We start from the raw sequence: 20,998 nt of genomic DNA, 5'->3' as shown, positions 1-20,998 counted from the left end.
ATAAGCTGACGTACCTTGATTATAAATCTTAAAGAAAAGTGATGATATAAACATCAAGGTATGTACATATACACAAAAGGAATTTTAATTTTCAAAGATTAAAAGTACATCCATATTGGATAGGAAAATGTTTAATTGCCATATCTTTTAAGATCATCCTGTAGAATTCTCTTTATTTATTTTTATATTTATTTAAATTCTCTACTTCCATTTTCACTTAATTTCCTTTCTTAATTTTTGTTAAATACACTGCATCTACAATAAAAGACAATTAATTACTCGCCAACATTTTTACTTATAAACTTCACCAACTTAACTATCTTTCATCTCTTCTCCAACTTATGTCTCACATCCCAGGAACCTTTTTTACTGTACTTTAAAAACCCACCTCCTTAAAATGTAAAACCCAATCATCTTATGTTAAGAATAAAGATCCAATTCAAACTGAAATACACTAGCATTCAAATTGATATTTTCCAGCAGGATAACACTCGCTCTCATACTGTTGTTGCAACCCAACATGCTTTACAGAAAGTCGACATGTTACTTTAGCCTGCTAGATTACCAGATCTTTCACCAATGCACGAATAGGACATTATTAGATGACAACTTCAGCGTCATCCACAACCAGCATTGACTACTCCCGTATTGACTGGTCAAATACAGCAGGCATGGAACTTTATCGAACAAAAATGAGATACGGCATTTGTATGACACCATGCATGCCCATTTGTATGCTTGCATTCAAAATTCTAATGCTTACACTGGTTATTAATGTACCAGTGTTTCTTATTTGAAATGGTTTTTCTCTTAATTACATTAACCTGTGATCATGAAACTTTAATCAATTAAATATGTTACTTAGACAAACGCATTGCCGAAATTTCAATACTCTTCAATAATTTTTTCTTGGTGTTGAGATATTTTCCCCATCGTTGTACAGGTTTATTCATAAATCCCTCCGCCTGTAAACGCCATTTTTCTTTACTACAACTGGCTTCAGTGGTACATGTTACTGCCATCTACCGGCAACTGCTTAAATTAAAACTTGAATGCTTTCGGAATAATTTCATATGTTCTTTTTTGCCATATTTGTCTTCGTTTTTTTACTATAACTCTTCGAAACCCCGGAGGGAATTATGAATAACCTTGTATTTTGAACCAATCTTGAATTAAAAAAGAAAGCTAAAAAAGGATTCTATTAAAGGATTCAATCCCATTAAACCGCGTTGGTCAAAGGTTTTTCTCTATCCCTTAATTGTGATCTTTCTCCCAGCTTGACCAGAAACATGAATATCATCCCCCTAAACAGATGTTCCAAAAACAGGATAGGACCGGACATTTAATCTTAATTCTCTACTTTAAGTATAAGAAAGAAGCAATTAAACGAATAGTAGAACTAAAATAAATATGAAGTAAGTTAAATCTGAAGAATTATAATTAAATTCAATTAGAATTAAAGATTAAATAAAAAGTAAATTAAATCACGATGCAATTGAAGTTATCGTAACAATAGCCATGATGATTTCAACTCGTTTTTCTGTATATACTAATGTTCCTTAAATAAGTTCGGCTGAAGGTTTCCGTTAAAAGTAATTATTTCGATCATAAAAACTTATTATCTAACTCGAGTTCAAAAACATTTATTTCTCCGTAAATGGTTCTTTTCAACTGTTGCTTTTAACCCTAAAAGGTTTAAAGACTTTATAACTGTTACCCATTGTAAAAGTAGGAGGGTATATACTTATATCTGTCAAAAAAATCTAAAGTGATCCTGGAAATCGAAGGATGTAAATTTTTTTCAGTCTTTCAAAGCTGTAATTTTTGGCATGATGACGTATGACTTTGGCGGTATTTGTGTTCCATTCGTATAATTTTGGGAATGGAATTTTAATAAATACCTATATTAACTTCGAAAAAAACATCATCTCCCGTCATTTAAACGTCTACTCCTTTTTCGCCAATTCTCGATAGCGTCTTGGTCATTTGCTTTGGAAGGAAAACCTACAATTATGACGTTGCAACTATTTTTGTAATAGAAACTGTTTATAGTGATGAGTTCTATTTACAAGAAAAGTAAAAATGTGCGTTTTTGTTCATTGAAAATGTTTAAAAAAAATAACAAAAATTAAAAAGTAAAGAAAACAGTTTTGATTGTTATTATTATTTAGTTTACAGATTATGATTTCGCTTGGAAAGCAGATTTAGAGACTGATGCAACTTTTGATGCAAAAAAATTAGGAATAATTGTTTTTTTTCTTCCCATGCTTAAAGTAAAGTATTTAAAATTCAAGAGAATTTAAGAACTTTGAAAAAACTTATTATTTTGTTTACTGAAAGTATATCCTGAAGTAAATTTAATTTTAAAAAAATTATTATTTTTCTTACACATAAAATCATTTCGTTTGAAAAGTCGATTCAAAAGAACTCGATTTTTTATGCAAAAATTTAAGAAAAATCGTTTTTTTTTTCCACAAACATAAAGTATTTAAAATTCAGGAGAATTTAATAAGAATGTAAACAAGTTTCTACTACTTTAACTAGAAATGTAAAAATTATTTTAGTACAACTACATTAATGAATTTACGAAATCTTGCTTTCACTCACCTTTTTATAACTCATAAAACAGAATTGACTTTCATACTTTCGGTTGTATTTTTAGTAGAAATTACTTAGATATAATTTATGAATGTGATATTATTTATGAAATAATTAAAGATAAATGAGATATAATTTATGAAATAATAAAGATATAATTTATGGTATTTCGATTTTACCTACATTGTTTAGTTTGTAATTAATTTCTTTACATATAACATTTACGGGAAGACGTGTGACCGACACACACATAAAACTTAAATGTTTACTTGAAACTCGAATAAAACTAAACTACTAATTAACAAAAAGCAAACTTTCATTTCGGATTCCTAATTTACTCTACACATCCTTTGGGTACATTTCTTCTTACTACATTTTTATTAACTTTTCTTTGGTCCTTGTAACGGTGAATCGAAATTTTAACCACTTTCCAACAAGCTAGAGCCTTCAAACTATTTTCCTGCTGACAATGCAAGTTTTTGTCATTTCCCGACCCCTTCCAGCAGAATTTATCGTCAACTTAACCATTTACTGAGTAGAAAAATTTATTCTATTCTAAATTTTTAGTTAAGATTTAGGACCTGCGGTCATTCGTCTGCATGTCTGAAAAGAAGCAGTATGCTTTGTCGATATATTTTTACAAATTTATTGTGTTTGCATAAAATTCGCGTTGCAAAAAATATGAGTATTACAGTTTTAGTAGTTTATATTTTTGTCAAAAATAAGGAAACAGATTTTAACAAATTTACAGATTTTATTATGAGATTCGAACTTTGGACACCTTATTGAGAGGCGAGTACTCTATTCCCTGAGCCACCATGACCCAAGGAGAATTATCGTCGTCCTGAATTCCCGACTCGTCCCAACTAGCTAAGAAACCTCAAGTTTTAACTGAAGGTGACAGGTTGTTTTAATCGTTTCCTGACTGCCCCATCATCATTTTATCAACAAAGGAAATTTTATCGTCAATCGAAATTCAGAAATTTTTATCTAACTTGCTTGAAAGCTCGAATTTATCTTTATCCCTATTCTGACTGACAATACAACTTAAATTTTTTGTGTGACCACTACAAACAGAATTTTTCGTCCTTTTTTCACCAAGAGGAATTTATCACCAATTTAATTTTCCAATTCTTTAGAGAAGCTAGAACGCCTAATTTTTAACTAAATCCCTGTGCTAGGTGACAGTGTAAATTTCAACAGTTTTCTTACAACAAGCAGAATTTATAGTCATTATCATCGGGCTTCCAGGTTTGGTCGGGTTGAGTCCGAACTCATTAACGTATAATGTTTTTTTTTTGTTTTTTTTTTTCAATTTTATGTAATGCTTAAATTTTAATATCAAATGTCAAATAACTGGCAAAATAGAAAAAAAATATTTTTAAAAACATTTTCTTTAGCATTAAAGTATTAGAAAACCTTGAGTGCATAATTTCTGCTAAATGTCAGATCTGGTGACATAGTGGGCCATTTATTCAAACGAAGGTGTTTTGGATATCTCTTCTAAAGTGATTTAGAAGCTATATGATACTGTTTAAAAGCTACCTAAATGAAATGAAATAAGACGGAAGGTCCGTTAATAAAAGAAAATTCATATTTTTTTTATTCATTAATAAAAAACTGCTATTATATGTTTAAGCGTAAGGAATTTATGAACTTTTTAGTAATGCAAATTTTAAGAAAAACAACTTCTTCATTATTTTGTCCATTACTAAAAAATGTAAACTAGTGTAATAATGTAATATGTACTAATATATCTACATAATAAAGCTAATAAGAAATTCATTATAATGCAGCTGTATATTATTATAGCTGCAATATAATGAATTGTAATTTAAAAAGTGTTTCTCACGTTTTTCTTCTCTTTTTTAGGTATGGATAATTACATTTATTCAACTGGTGAACCGTGAGTAGTTATATAAATAACATTTTATTTTTGGCTTTTTACATTACGTTTTGGTAAGTTGAAATACAATTTACGAGTTTTTCTTTTTTTCCTTTAAGTTACTCTAATTCTTTTATTCATTTTTTTCCCTGCTTTCTTGATAGCCATTATTTTGGATTATTCTTTCTAAGACAATTAAATTTTGTTTTACAACTTTTCAATTCTACTGAATTGTATTTTTGCGTCTCTCAACTGAATTTCCGAAAATAGTTGAATTTGGTGAATCAAAGTTTTACAAAAAGTCATCAGGACTTTATTACAGGGTCACATCTTACGAAATCGATTTCTTTTGTGTCAAATTTCATTTAAAACTTCTTCTTTTGTCAGTAACACGTTTATTTTTTTTAAATTAATGTTTTAATTCATTGAATGCTGATTTTTTTCCCGTAAAAAAAGAAGTAAGTACTTGTAGTTCTGTAAAAAAAAATTGACTGAGTGTAAAACTATTGAGTTATAGGTATTCTAAGAAATTTAGAATATGCTCTTATTTTTTTTAAATATTTCCTGTTATACAAGAATATTGAATAGGAAAATAATTATCAATTAAGTTCACTTCCTTATGTAATTTTTTAAAAGATAAAATTGCATCTTGGTCCAGTAAAGAAATTCTCCATTCTCTAATTTATGCCTATAGCAACAGGTACTTGGTACGTTGGGGACCATTTTAGATTTTTCAAGTATATGTTAGGGATTTTTTTGCAATTAATTTTAACTAGTTTGATTAGAAGCTAAAAATTTAAGGTATTTACATTTGAAATATAAAATTAAGGTTGACCAGTGAAAAAATTTTTATATTCTGTAATTATTTACAATTAGTTTGTTTGGAAACTAATATTTTATAGTATTTACATTTGAAATACAAAACTAAGGTAGACCAGTGAAAAAAATTAATATTCTATAATTATTTTCAATTAGTTTGATTGGAAACTAAAACTTTATAGTATTTACATTTGAAAATAAAACTAAGATAGATAAGTGAAAAAATTTCAATATTCAATGAACATTTTCAATTTGTTTGATTGGAAACTAAAACTTTATAGTATTTACATTTGAAAATAAAATTATGTTAGATAAGTGAAGAAATTTTAATATTCAATAATTGTTTTCAATTAGTTTGATTGGTAACTGAAATTTTTTATAGTACTTACGTTTGAAAATAAAACTAAGGTAGATAAGAAGGAAAATTAATATTCACCAACTATTTTCAATTAATTTGATTGGAAACTAAAACTATATTGTACTTACATTTGAAAATATAACTAAGTTAGATTAGTGACAAAATTATAACATTCAATAATGATTATCGATTAGTTTGATTGGGAACTAAAACTTTATAGTACTTTTATTTGAAAATGTGACCAAGGTAGATGAGTGTCTGAATTATACTCGTATAAGTACTTTATAAAATAAAATATCAAATTTTTAAAGAGTAATAATTTAATTTTTAATACGCCTATTTATGTTAGGAAGTGTATTAATTGAGAGTATTTATTTATTTATTCATGGTCAGCCTTCCTCCTTTTCTTAAGCTCCATGCATTGTATAACATACTAGTATAATCTTAAATGCATAAACTTGATTGAAGATTTTTTAGAATAATTATTTAAAATTACCTCTGAAAATTCAACTTAAATTTACAAAACTATGTTGTTTCAATATTTCGCTTTTAACATTTCTGACGCTTAAGAGTTTAACAACATATTGAATTAGCTTCTGGCCGAGAGATTGCTTAAATAGGTATAGCTTTAGCTTTTTCTACTAATGTGTTCTTGCTGTTGTTGCTTTACTAATATAGTGTCTCCTATCTTGATAATGAACTATCAAGAGCTTCTGCTGGCCTTCTGTCTCGCATTGTGCCTTCTGCTGTATCTGTGTTTGGTGCCAATGATTGTTGCTGCAGTCCACCCCCGTCACCGAAGATCCTTGCCCCGGTTGTGGTACCCATGCCACCGCCTATTGCCATGGTGCCACCGACACCCATTCCTGTCGTCAGCAATACTGTTGCCTCCAGTGTGGTTCCGATACCTGCCACTTGTGCCGACATTAACAGGTACTAAAAGATATAATATATGTCTGATTCTAATGATCGACCTGGTCATTAATGAATATTAAAAGTCTTGGCCTTAGAAGTAGATCAAATTATAGCTGTATAGTGCGACTTTTTTTTAGAAAAAGAGATTCTTGATTTTACTCTTTTACTTAATTATTTTAATCTTTTATTCTACGAAGAAACTTCGATATTTTTTGAAACATTTTTTAAAAAATTTTTTATTGAAGACAAAGCTTCTGGCTTTATAATATTTTAATTTTTTATTCCATAAATATTTTTTAATTTTATTGAAAATTTCAAAATAAAAATCAGTTTTTTTTTTTACAAAAATGTTAATTTTAAGATAAAGTTCCTGACTTTATCAGTATAATCTTTTAGAACTATGAATTTCGTAGAATACAACGAAAAAATGTCAATTTTTTTGAAAATTCGAATATGAAAATCAGGTTTTTTAAAAAAATGTTATTTAAGACAAAACGATATTGGGACAGTAAATAAAATTTATAGCAAAATATAGTGTAAACATAGTGTGGAAAATAAGTTTTTAGATTTAGGTAGGGATATTGGGCATGACCTCTATGGACTATATCCCAGGCCACCATCTAGTTTAAAAAAAAATCTTATTTCACTATAACATTTGAAATTTTTATGCAACGAATTTAAAAAAAAAAAAAAAAAATAGATAGCCTTAAAAAATAGATACTCAAATGCTCGATTCGAGTTTTCCATATTGTTTAAATATATCAAGATGGTTAAGAACCAAATGAAAATCAATATCAATAACTGCCGAAAATACTATCAAAACATTACGTCGATTTATGATACTATCGGTGAAAATTGAGCGTGTCAAAAACTGATTATCTAAATGCATGATTCAAATATTGCATGTTCAAATATTTCTGTAAAAAAGAAAAGTAATATTTTCTTCTTTTCAAGAGAAAAATCTTTCTGCAAGAGATCTGTNTTCTGCGTTCGGCAGTATAGGCTAAATACCAAATATTTGTATGTTGCATCTCTAATTTAGAAGCAGCAATTGCTGTTTATTTTTGCAAATTTAATTTTTTTAATTATAATTTTACAGTGCTGAGTATAGTCTTGTATCTATTTACAATTTAAAAATTCCTTAAAAAAGTTTTTGGCAATAACCGGACCCAATTGCACAAATTCATAAAAGCAGGACCCTGGTTGAAAGAATGTGACTTAACGTTTATTTTATATTCACAAATTACGAGTAATTTTTTCACAATTTTACAAAAACAGGACCTTTCACAAAATGTCTGGACAGACCCCTGTTATTATAACTATCGTTATACCCCACAATAATACAAAATCATTCAATTATTATTTATTTTAACTATTTTACTATCAGTTAAAATGTCAGATATCAACTAGTCCCTATGCAGTACCCGTGAATTGAAGGAAAGGATTCAACTCTGCGCCAACGAACATATAAAACTGTGTTTTCTATTAATTTCAAATCTTGCGTGAACCATGACGCCATGTTTAAATAAATTAATTTTTGAAATCCATTCCTATAGAGTGAAATTTGAAGTTTAACCGCTATACGAAACTCCTGGTGTGTTATAATTGAAGTAGGAAAGTAATTAAGATATTTCGCTGGCCGCTTTGAATTTCAGAGTAATTTAACGAAACATCAAATACCGAAATGTTGAATATTTAATTAATTCCCACGCATTTGAATAAAATAATTTATCTTTTGAGGGAGTAAAAGAAAATAACATTCTTTTGTCTAATGTGCTGTCTGGTATTTTGTGCTTAGAGCAAGATGCCAGACAAAAATATTAATTTGTCAAACGACTTGGGACTGAATATTTCTGCAGCACCGCCCTCAGTTGTTATGATATTTATTTCTAAGAACATTTAATAGCTCTGCTTTGTAATTGCAAATTAAGTTGCATTTTTAATTAAAACTTTATGACTTCTTGTGTTCTGCATTTTTATTTTATTTTAATTAGTTAGACTTCACACATTAGTTAGTCTTTTGCTTCACATCTTCTTTTCCTTTGTTAAATATCTTCTCAACTTTCCTCCACTTTCGTTTCTTCTTTTTAAAATGTTTGTTATATACACTCTTAGAATTTTCATTCTAAAATTGAAGTAAAATAACTGGCAGCAGTCTATCCATCCAATTAATCGTGAAGTTTACGGTAAAAAAACATTTTTTACCGTTACGGTATTTAAACCGTTTATAACCATGATACAAAACTATACGTTTTTTAACCATTTACTAGACTATTAGAGATTTCCTAGATTATTTCATGAAAATACCAATGAGAATGGTGAAATACCAATTAAATAAATCGTTATTTAACCATTTTTTGCGAGAAATTTCTAGCAGTGTACTGCTATGTTTGAAATTTAATTGAGCACCTATTTGTTATTTTGGTGCATGTTTTATGGTCATTTCTGATGTTTTTGAAAATGGTTTAATACTATATTATATTATATTTTCACTCACGTATAGAATACATAGAATTATGTGAATAATATGAAATATATATGAATAATATAGCATATATGTGAATATTATAGAATGTATGGAATATAGAGTGAAGATATAGAATATATTTTCACTCATATATGCTTTTTTCAATCTTAATTAATTGAAAAAAAGTAATTTATCTTTGTTAAAGTACATAAAATTTTTTAGTCATTTCGTTCATGTCATAATTTTGATGTGGATCAATAATTAAGATCGACCGAGATTATTGTTGAAGAATGAAATATTTAAGGTATCTGTCTACCATTTTTAAACAAATTTTGACTAAAAAAAAAAATCAGTTTTCTGTTGTTGTTTACATTTAATAAAATATAAAACTATGATTTTTTCTCTTTCTGGAACAGTTTCATTTTTGTTTCTACCTCGAATCGATCAGAAGTTACGATAATTTATTACAGCGATAAAAGGGTTTTTTTCGCCCTTTTCCTAAAAACTAATTTTTCGGTTATTTTCTTTCATTTTAAATGCAGTGTGTCAAAATATTTTAGTTCGAATGACTTGAAATTTTGCAGCAAAGTTTTCTAAACATATGTCAAGGAAACATATATAACATATTGTACATTAATGCTCGTATTAACTACAGGCTAGTTGATAAAACTAAGTTTCAAATTTAATATTTCCCTTATTTTAATGTTTGAAAACGGTAACAAAATCTTACCAAAAATGATAGATAACATTTTATTAAATTGATAACAAAATTAATCATCAATAGTGTATTTTATAAACAGGTTAGAAGTTGGTTTAACTTATCCTCTATTATAAAAAACTCTTGGGACAATATAGTTATAAGTTCTACTTTTATTCCTTAGTATTGTTTCTAGGTAAGGTACTTCGCAAATTCACAAAACTTTCACCAGATAATCGCACAATGCAGAGAAACATTTAATTACCTTCATGGAAACCGAAGTGTTACTCACCAAAAACCCTTTCTTGAATAATTTTAAACTGCTGTTTATCATTACACCTCTCTAAACCCTTAAAATGTACTGCACTCTAAAATCAAACAACGCAAGAAAGTATTTTTTTAAAAAATTTTTTTTAGTTTTTTTATGTAAATTGTTTTAAACAGAATAAGTAACGTTATTTTGATATAGTTTTCAGTTAAATGTTCAATGTTGTTTACCACCTGCTCCCTTTCCTGAAAAATCAATGTTTCAATACAACCAACATCCGCTCCGGTGATAAATCTATGTTTTTTGTTCTCTCTTAGTGTTCTAATAGAAACGGTAACATAGAATAAATGAAAGCGAATTTCCTATTATTTATTTTACTATCTCTTACACTGAGGTCTTTTTACAAATTGAAATTTCACTGTAAATGAATTGGATTGCAATGAAAACAACCATTGTAGAAAGGATGTTGGTTGATGTGAAAAGAAAAAAAGTTGTTATTTTAACTGGGTGTGGCTCTTGCGTTTCTGCCATTCAAATGATATATATATATCTGCAGTTTTTTGTGACTTTAACAAGTATAAAAAATATACCGGGAATTTTTTTTTCTTTTCCATTATATATTTTTGTTATATTTTTTTGATTTCGAAGTTAAATTTAAAAATATAATTAAAAATATAAATTTGTATTACATAAACAAAAGATAATTGAAGAGCTTAACGGAGAAGCTTGGAAACACGGCAAAAAAATAAATAGCACAATTTCGTACCATTTCAACATTTTGTCAGTCATTATCGAAAAAAGCAAATTATTTCTCTAAGATTCTTCCTTTGAATTAGGTTTTTATTAAAATTGTTTTTAACAAAATAACTAACGTTATTGTAAAACAAGTTTTAGAATAAAATATTCGATGTTTTCACCATTTGCCGTTTTCTTTCCTAAAAAATCTAATTTATTTCATTCTAAATGAATTGAATGGGGATGAAAGACTATTAAAAGGATGTGTGTAAGTGACAAAAGCAAAGAAAAGTGTCGCGGTGGCTCAGGGAATAGAGCGTTCGCCTCCAAATGAGGTGACCCTGGCTCGAATCCCAGCAGTGGCTGATTGATACAAATTCTGCTCTCGGCTCGCACCGACCACAGTGCTGACGTAAATTATTCTCAGTGGTTGACGGATCATGGATTAGAATCCACTTGCCGTCGTGCTAACTGTGGGAGACTTTAGAGGTTTTCCCCTCTATGTATCGCAAATACGTGTTAGTCACGTCATATAAGGTTATTAAAATTTGATTATCAAAAGTTCTCTAAGAAAGCCAGTTCTTTCCAGGAGTTATCATGTCTTCTGGGTTGGATTCAAAGTTACAAAGCTATGGAGTTGAACATTAACAGTCGTTAATCTCAGATTTAGGTCGGCTGCTCATCCGCAGTTATAAAATTTAAAAAAATTGACGAAAAGGCTTTTTTTTCTGCAAATGTATTTTTTTTTGTAACTGTAACAAGGCAAAAAATACTCTAAAAAATTTTTTTTTTAAAAATTTGAAAATTTTCTGAAGAATTATTTTGTAATTATTTGTATTTAATTTAATATTTGTATTAAAAAATTATTACTTAAGTTAAAAGTAATATTGGTAAAAAATATTTTGTAAAAAAAAAATTTTTTTTCGACTGTGAAGTTAAAACTTAATAAAAAAACTTTCAATAAATAATTAAAATATATAATAGATAAAAATTGAAGAGCATAGTTGAGGAGCATGTTGAAATGGATTTTTTGATATATTTCAGTATTTCGTTGCTTATATATTCAATTGTTTTAACTCATTAATTCAGTTTTCATTCAAATTGATTGTTGGAATATTATTGATAGAAAAACTACTATGTTTTTAATGAAAGCTTGAGTCTTCATAAATGTATTTTATAAGCTTTTTTTTAATTATTGCAAATGGAGAATATTAAATATTTTCAATTATTTCATTGAAAATTAATTTTACGCTTACAATTTTTTAACAACTAATATGCTAATTCTTTTCCTATATTTCATAAAATATTTTATGAAAATGTTTTGCCGATGGAGCAAAAAAATAAATAAATAAATAGATAAAAATAAATAAATAAAAAAAAAATTAAAAAAATACAATTGGAACGATGCTATTTCAAACTTTTTTTTTACTCTGTCATTCTGAGGTTAAAATAACAAACTCAACATAATGTAGTTTTTTCTTTCAAATATTTTTTATGTAAAATTAATTTTTGTAGTCTAAATGTTGTAAATCACTCTTCATCTAAATGGTTATATTATAAAATACAGCTATAATGAACTAAGATTTGTAAATTCCTCTGAATCTACGTGATTATATTATAAAACTATTATAAACTAATATGGTTTGTAAATCCATATGTATATGCACAATTATATTATAGAACTGAGGTTAATAAGAAGATTTGCAAACCCCTCTGCATTTACGCGGTTATATTATAGAACTGGAATGACTAAAATGGCTTGTAAATCAATCTGCATCTGCACGGTTATATTGTAGAACTGAGATTAATAAAAGGGTTTGTAAGCCCCTCTGCATCTACGCGGTTATATTATAGAACTGGAATGACTTAAGATGGTAAATCAATCTGCATCTGCACGATTATATATAAAACGGAGATTAGTAAGGTTTGTAACCTCCTCTGCATCTAAGCGGTTATATTATAGTATTATAGAACTGAGATTAATAAGAAAGTTTGTAAATCCCTCTGTATCTACGTGGTTTTATTATAGAACTATAATGAATTAAGATTTGTAAAGATCTACGTGGATACATAGAACTGAACATCTACGTGGATATATAGAACTGAAATGAACTAAAATGGTTTGTAAATCCATCTGAATCTACGCGATTAAGTAGTTTAACTGTGATGAACTAGAAGTTTGCCCGTGCCATGGACAGGTTTGTCTTGAGTCAGAGTCATTAATACTAGCCGTGCTTGACTATACAATTCATTGTTTCATTTAGGTTTGTGGACTTTAAATGTCCACAACACCTACCGTGTATTATCGACAATGGTGAAAATAATCCAGGAATTCGAGTACTGAAAAATACAAAAAGAAATCGGATTCTTCCAATGAAAAAAGGTGTTAATTTCATATCCTCATATCCATGTGATAAAAGATAGCTTGTGGTTTTCCTAAGGCCAATGCTACTATGTGTGAAGTTCATTGACATAATCGTGAATAGAACAAAACAAATGAATGTTTCTGTTTTTTTTTCTAAGATGATTATTAATCTTCTATGAGATTTGCATTTCAATCGGCTTTTGATAACCAAACCTTGAGACTAGTACACGACCTTGATTACTTTTGTTTTTCGTGATACATTTGTATCTTTTTGTCGGTTTTTATTTGAAGTTATTTTCTAGTTGGAAAGGTCGGTTTTTTATGTAAGTTCATTCGCATTTCCAAGAGGCGAATTTTCAGGAAACGTCATTCATTTTTTTTTCTTTTCTTTCAAGGTTGGTTGATGGAATTGTTCTATCAATTTAACTGTCGAATTCAGTTCCACCGGCTTTTAAAGAGGTGAACTTTGGGTGGAATTTATTGAAGAGAAAATATATAAGTATTTAATTTTTCTACGGAATATATATAATTCTACCGCGAATGTTTATGACAGATTTCTACAGAATATTTTAGTTTTAAAAATAATTGTAACTTCAACTAATAATTTCAAAATAATTACTATGAAATAAAAATCTTCTTTTTTTAACAAATTAAGTTTAAACAATAAACATCAGTAATGATTGTGAGATGAAAAATATTATTTTAAGCTTTTTGGAAATGCAATATCACTCAGCCAAATATTTTAAATTATTGAGCTCATTCTAATTATAAGACAATTTCTTATATTTCCCCAGCAATTGCCGATATCTAAATTTAAGCTTTTTATCATGAATTGATTTTATTAATTTATTACTATTTACTAGATACATATTTATTTACTATCTCAAAAGTTGATCATCTCTATAAAAAAATTTAACGCGAAATCGAGAGTTTATTTCTTCTTTTTCAACTATATATTTAAAACAATCATTCTACTCAAAAATAGCTCAAAATAATTTATCTAATTATTATTATGAAATAAATAGCACTATTTTTTTTAAACTTAATTTATGTTTTTTTTCCATTCATGTTTTGATCAAAACTAATATTATAGTCTTCAAATATCATTAATTTTTTAGTATTTTCTCATTCAATACCTGTTTTTAAAATGTTTTACTTTTTATCTTAAAATATTCATCAGTTGTTTACTTGTTTATTTATTTAAATTTTTTTGCGTGTTTTCATTTGAGTTGATGATATCAGATTGTAAAATTGATAGCTATTGTCGTAAAACATTTCTTTTTCTTCTTCTTTGTTTTATTTTGTTTTTGTTTGTGGACTAACCCAATTTACTTTCTTAAATCCGCAAAAAAAAATCGAAGCCGTAGCCGTCTGTAACTGTATTGAATACTTTAGTTTATGTCATAATAAATGTTTGTGTATTGAAAACTGCCTAGCTTAAAACATGTTAGTCATTATGTTTAAGTACGCGAATCGAATTTTTTTAAAAAAAATCTGAAGGTCGTTTATTCCAATAAGCACTGCGTGCATCTTTTGAAAATCTACTTTGGCATTGTGTTTTTGCTTCATTATCCACGCAACTTGTTATAAGTTCGACATAAATTTGTATATATTAAGTTTCACAATTCCGCAAGTCAGTAACCTTTATTTATTCGTTTTTAAGATGGTATATTATGGATATTATCTCCGATATTCATTTATTGAAATAAAGCGCTTGTAAAATGACAAAAAGTGATTACGCTTGAATTATTTTAATTTCTTATTTCGTTATATATTTTCATAAACTTTTTTTTATATCCAATATAGCTACAATTTACAATAGAAAATGGAATTGTCATTATAGCGAACTTGTCGTTTTAAGAAAATCCACATATTTAATGTTAAAAGGAATAAAAAGCTAAAAACGGAAAGGAAGTACAATAGCTTTTAACTCATTGATAACACAGAATGTTGATTTCAATAGCACGGAAAAAAATAAGCAATATATTTCTAACGAAAAAAGAAGATAGCTTGACCAATGTTCATGTTTGTTTTATAAACATTAATTCGAGAAAAATGTTTTAGGAGGGAAATAAGGTGAAATGATGTCCGTTTTTCAATTTTATGTATGGATACCGGAAATAAATAAAAATGTCTTCCATTTCACCCTTTTTTGTATAGCGTTCCTTACTTAAATGTCAAAAAGCACTCGTTATAAACAAAAAAATTTTGTATTTTAATATTAGCATTTTGATGATGATTTGGGGAAACTGTCGTAATAGCTAACTTCTCGTAATATGTCGTACTCGTCATATCGGTCTATTACCGTAATTTGAATAATAATAAAAAGATGGCTTTCGTCGTGTGGGAAAAACAAATTTTCCGCAACGATACATATATCTTCAGAATAAGCTGGAAAAAAATCCAAAAAGAGCACTTAAATTTTTAATAACTGTCGAATAAATTGAAATGTCAAAATAACGTTCACTAATTTAAATGGCTCTTTCGACTTGTCAAATTAAGAGGACTGTAGACCGACTAAACTTGGTGTGTGTTTTTTTTTCTTCCTTACAAGTTTAACAGCTAATGATTCTCAAAGTAATAGTCGATTGATGGATTTTTTAATTCCGTATTATTCCCTGTACTTTTTTCTACAGTTGATCGTAATCTCAAATTTTTAAATCCAATCATTTTTGACCAGAAAAACGAAATGTAACGGAAAGGAAAAAAAGTGAGAAAAAATAGTGAAAAAAAGAACTTAAAATTGCAATAATTTTTGAACGCAATTGAATAATAAAAAAAAAATAAATAAATAAAGAGCTCTTGTTGAGTTAATAAACATAAATGGTCCTTTTAGTGCATCAAATTTCTACTCCTCTGTAGTTGCAATCCTGTTGTCTGTCCGTCAATAATTCTCGAAATAATTATCGAATATTTTTTTTTATTCCATCGTACTCTCTATACATTAAGACTTTTAAACCTTCACACAAAAGACGAATCGCCTGCATCTTAAATTAATTTATTCAAACCTATATAGGTGCACATAACAGACATAATTGACGACACATCACTGACAAAATTTATAATAGAAAGAACATTTTTCGATAACCGCCATCCATCTTTTTTAATCTCGACTCCTACTCTCTTTTTTGGAAACAAACAGAAACCTAAAAAAAAGTTTAGTGTGCCATCTAGTGGCCAGTTTCTTACACTACTATCTTTCGTAATTTTAAATTTCTAACACTGTTAATGCCAGATGGGTTCAAAATGTAACGTTAAATTAAAGCGGCAGACGACGACCATTACGATTTTTAATTTAGAGAGATAACAAAATAAATAAATAAGTATAAAATGTTGTTCACCCTTTCACTTTCTTTGTAATTTGACATATGGTATATTTATAATCAGGTTCTCGAATAACACTGCCATTGCCATCAGATTTTGGAACATTTTTGTAGGAGAATTTTCAACTTCAAAAGAATTCGATTCACGTGAAGATATGATGTTAAAAACTTACCGTGATGAACTCTTGGAGCCGTTTCAAGGGATAATACGTAAGCAAAGGCTACATAAAATGTTACCGGATCCGTAGGTTGAACTCAAGATTTTGGCTCTTCAATCCGGCACTCTTCCAAATAATTTAACCCGTTTTGATCTTTGGTAAATCAAGACTTTTATAAAAGGGTCTCTCCATTCATCTTAATACATTTTCAGAAGGCCGTCGAACTTAACTTTGTTAGGAAATCCATTGAAACAAAGAGAACAAGATATATAATTGAGTTATAGTAACCATGAGAATTTATTTACTCAGAAACGATTAAATTCATTACATTCGAAGTTGGCATACCCTCCAACTGCTACGGAATTTCCGTAGTTTCAGAAATCTTCTTTTCAGACGGTAGCAAAATTAATGTCTTAATAATTAAAAAAAATATATTTTAGCGTAACTTGTCCACTATTACTTATAAAAGTGCAGGCCATATGGCTAGATTNTTTAAAATATTCCCCACGCTTCTTTGATATTTAATTGAAAAACTTTTCTGTGATTTTAGGAAATCCATTGAAACAAAGAGGAGAAAATATATAATTGAGTTAATGTAATCGCGAGAATTTATTTATTCAGAAACGATTAAATTCATTACATTCGAAGTTGGTAATTTAGAGTAAAAAGTGATTTCTTTAAAATATTCCCCACGCTTCTTTGATATTTAATTGAAAAACTTTTCTGTGATTTTTGTTATTTCATATAAACTAGTGTAAAAAAATTATTCTAATTTTATGTTTTCATAAACTTATTTTTAGAAAATGTGCTTTATTATATATATTCATTTGATAAAACTGTAATTTAAAAATTTTTAAACTTTTTAAAGCATCTTGTATTAGGTGTTTAGGTCACGTTTAAGAACACTAACCTTCCTTCCCCTTCAAAAAAATAGTAAATTCATTTATGATCTTCCCTAAAATCGAAGAAAATCGTAAAAGAGGAAGACCACCCACGAAATGGCTAGATAGGTTGAAAAAAAGTGCTTCTTGAAGTTCTTTCGCCAAACAAAATTAAAAATAAATAAATATAGGGAAATAAAGGCCTATTTTAAGTTCCTTATGATTGTAGCAAAGCTATAGTTTGAAGTAAAGAATATTCAGGGTTTAAGAATGGACTAATAACCTAAATACTTTAGTTATAAACTTTTTTTAAGAATCGCCAATTTGGCGAAATTTTGCAACCTAGGTAAAAATTATCAAAATCAAAAAATAATTCTCAACTTTAAAAAAAAAATTTTTAGTCCAGATAATGAAGTATGGGAATAACTTTTTAATAATTAGAAAATTAGAACACAGACGCTCTTATTGGTTCCTTATTTCTATGTCATTATCGTTAATTTAGTAGCATATGCAGAATAGTTTATTTAAAAAAATCTATTATACATTTTAAGCACCATTCTTATGTTTGTGCCTCCTATCGATTAACTATCTTTCCTTTTGTAATAATTATTTTTTAGCTTTGGGATTTATATGTACTCAGTGGCGTGCAGAGAGCATAAGCCACCTGGTATGCTTTAAAGGTTAGGAAGTTCATGAGAGGGGCGGGGCATCTATTCAATGATTAAAAACACTACATATCTTATCGATTACTATTATTCATATTATAGTATTAATATTTTAACAGTAAATTTTTGACTTAAGGAAAATGTTTTACAAACGGTTTATTTTCTTCACCCAACAGCCCTTCGTAGGCATTGGATGCCTCAATCACGCACTATTTTCGGCATCTTTTAACAAAAGTGAAATTTTTCCAATTTTTAATTTTCATATTTTTCAGATTAAAATCATCCAACCATGTAGTTGGTTTTTATATAATATTAAGATCTTACTCGGGTACTGTAAAATTTCCTATTGTAACGAAACCAATCTTAAATTAAACCTGATAAAAAAAATTTAAAAAAAGAATTAGGTAAAAATTTGCCGCAACTGTAATCCATGGGTCAAGATGTGACCTCTCAAACTTTTAGCTCGTTTAAAATTAAGATTAAAAAGTGACAATTAGAATGGAGTAGTTAGCAGAATGATTAAGGTATCCGCCTCAAGGTTGAAAGAACGTCGCTGGTTCGATCCCATCGAAAATCAGTTTTTAATTTTCATTTCTTAAAGCTGAATAATGTCTGATTTTTTTTTATTTAAACATTAGATATTAAAAGACGTACTAATTAAATATAGTAACTATTTAAAAATTTATTATTTTATTTTAAATGATGCCATTTTTACTTTTCATAAGCCAAATAAGAGTATTTTAAAGGTAATAATTGTTTAAAAAAGTAAATCCCTTTTAATTGCTTTTTTTACTGAAATAAAAAAATATATATTTTACTTCAAAAAGGAAAAAAAAAATATTTTTTTCAATATAAAGGAAATTTCCACTTCAATTCTTTATTCGTTGAATAAAACGAATTGTTTTTTTTTCCATTGAAAAAAAATTGAAACCACTGAAAACTATTGAAAAAGTATTTCAGTATTTCATAAAATTTATAAATGTTTCTTCGTTAATTTATATTTACATTACAAACGAAAATAGGTACTTTTCAGAAGAAAAATTTATATTACTATTATTATTATTATTAAAATATTTTTCAGACATGAAAAAAATCGTAGTTAGGAAATATATATTTTAAAAAAATCTTCTATTCCATTTCAAAAATTAAATTGAAAATTTTTACAATTTAAAAAAAATTGAGATTTCATACTAAAATAAATAATTAGCTTTCTAATATGCGCATTTAAAATGAATTAAAGAAAATAATACTTTCAATAAATGAAAATTTGGCATATACTAATGAGTAGGATTCCTTATAACCACTCGATCACCAATACTCATTCTACTTATCATGTTTTAATCTTAATATTAAATGAGCAGAAACTTTGAGAAGCTTGACATAGGGGCTTCTTTTGTAGCAAAGTTTTATAGCATGTTATGTTTCCGATCATGCTCTTTACAGATGTGTGCTTTCCTTGTTAAAGGAATAATCTTCTGAGCTTAAAAAAATCGCTCAGCAACCTCAATGTATTACCATGGCTGACTAGTGTTATTTGCGGTTTGTCTATTAGGCTTATGCTGTACAGTTCAAAGCCTCTTGTTCTCGAAAGTCCTTCCTCCTCCAGTGAGCCAAAGATTGCTTTTAGAATTTTTCTATCATAAATGTCCAGTGAGTGTTGTTGTGGTTTTAAGTTCATGTGTCACTTGCATAAAGGTTGAATCAGTGTCTTTTTTTCCTTCTTCTTAGTATTGTTTTGCGCTTGATGCGTTCGTATTAGTTCCAAAAAAGCATTTGTTAACCATTTTGATTATAATGAAGTTTTAGGTCATTAAAATACTAAAGAGAAATGATAATAAGAATAGAATAAAGAATAACAATTAAAGAAAGAATATATATTCTTCTATAAATAATTTAATGAAAATGAAAATAATTAGTTTATTTTGGAATAGTTTCTGCTTGCATATAAATAAGTACATGATACTGATTTAGACTTTTATAAATATACCTTGCATTGTTCTTTAAAAAAAATCAAAATAGGGGTTTTAATGCCTCTTACATTTAGCATTTTAGGGACATATAATCGAAGAGCTTGCTCCAGGCACTCACACACCTTTACTCTTCACAAATTTAACATTCTTAAATGTTTCAAAGAAGAAAAAAAATACAATAACATCATGGAATTTAATAATTTATTTTTACTTGCAGAAAAAAATAAAAATAATTTATTGTGAAGACGAATGTTCTTTGTAGGCATAAATTAAGTCAAAAAAATATTCGAGGACACCCAACAATTATCCACAATGACAGTCACTTTTCTTTCTGTTAAGCACTTTCAAACGGGGTCAATCACACTATCAACCCTCTCATCTAGCTAAACGCAACACCGCCCATTTTAACAGTTCGACCTTGCCTTGGAGTAAGTGTCCCGTCAAAATCGGGAAACAAATTAGGCATCAGGGAGAATTTCTCCTCACCTGATTGATGAGTTTTTCCAGAATTGCCAGATAGACTCTCCTTTTTTTTTCAGCTGAAAAACCACGCCGAAACTTTGACCCACATTTTTGGTGCAATAAGTAGGGCACAACTTTTAAACAAAACGGTTGCTCTTAGATACTTCTAAACAGATTCCCCATTCAGTTTCGCTTAAGCCTTAAAAATAAATATCCAGAAAATTCTATTCTGGAAAGGTCGTTCAGAATTGTAATGGTCCCTTTTGCCTTGACCCTATACCTCCAGACTCTTCCTTAACCCTTTGTAAAGATCAAGTAACTCTAATGATTCTCTGGCGTTCCAGACGGTTTGTCTTTCAAAAGCGTGTCATGGTCCTTTTGTTCTAAACTGCTTTGCAACGTCGCGATTAGAACATTCTAAAATGCTAGCTT

General features: G+C 28.2%; 1 protein-coding gene across 6 annotated transcripts in view; it reads left to right on the top strand.

Annotated features, from left to right (window-relative positions):
* The window catches only part of LOC107443996 (TSC22 domain family protein 4), a 290,113-nt gene that overhangs the window by 181,879 nt on the left and 87,236 nt on the right, over positions 1-20,998 (top strand). For 2 of the 6 annotated variants that reach the window (XM_071178647.1, XM_021145684.3), the window contains exon 2: positions 6,369-6,593. The exons of 2 other annotated variants lie outside the window; for them this stretch is intronic. In XM_071178647.1, the coding sequence (XP_071034748.1) occupies positions 6,369-6,593 (225 nt within the window). Of the gene's footprint in view, positions 1-6,338; positions 6,594-20,998 lie in introns of all 6 variants that reach the window. 2 more of the 6 variants (XM_021145685.3, XM_021145683.3) reach the window with 1 other exon arrangement.

This window comes from Parasteatoda tepidariorum, chromosome 3, assembly GCF_043381705.1.
Source record: "Parasteatoda tepidariorum isolate YZ-2023 chromosome 3, CAS_Ptep_4.0, whole genome shotgun sequence".
Taxonomy (NCBI): Eukaryota; Metazoa; Arthropoda; class Arachnida; order Araneae; family Theridiidae; genus Parasteatoda; species Parasteatoda tepidariorum.
Note: the sequence above shows the minus strand (reverse complement) of the source record. Positions and strands in the feature narration are given on the sequence as shown.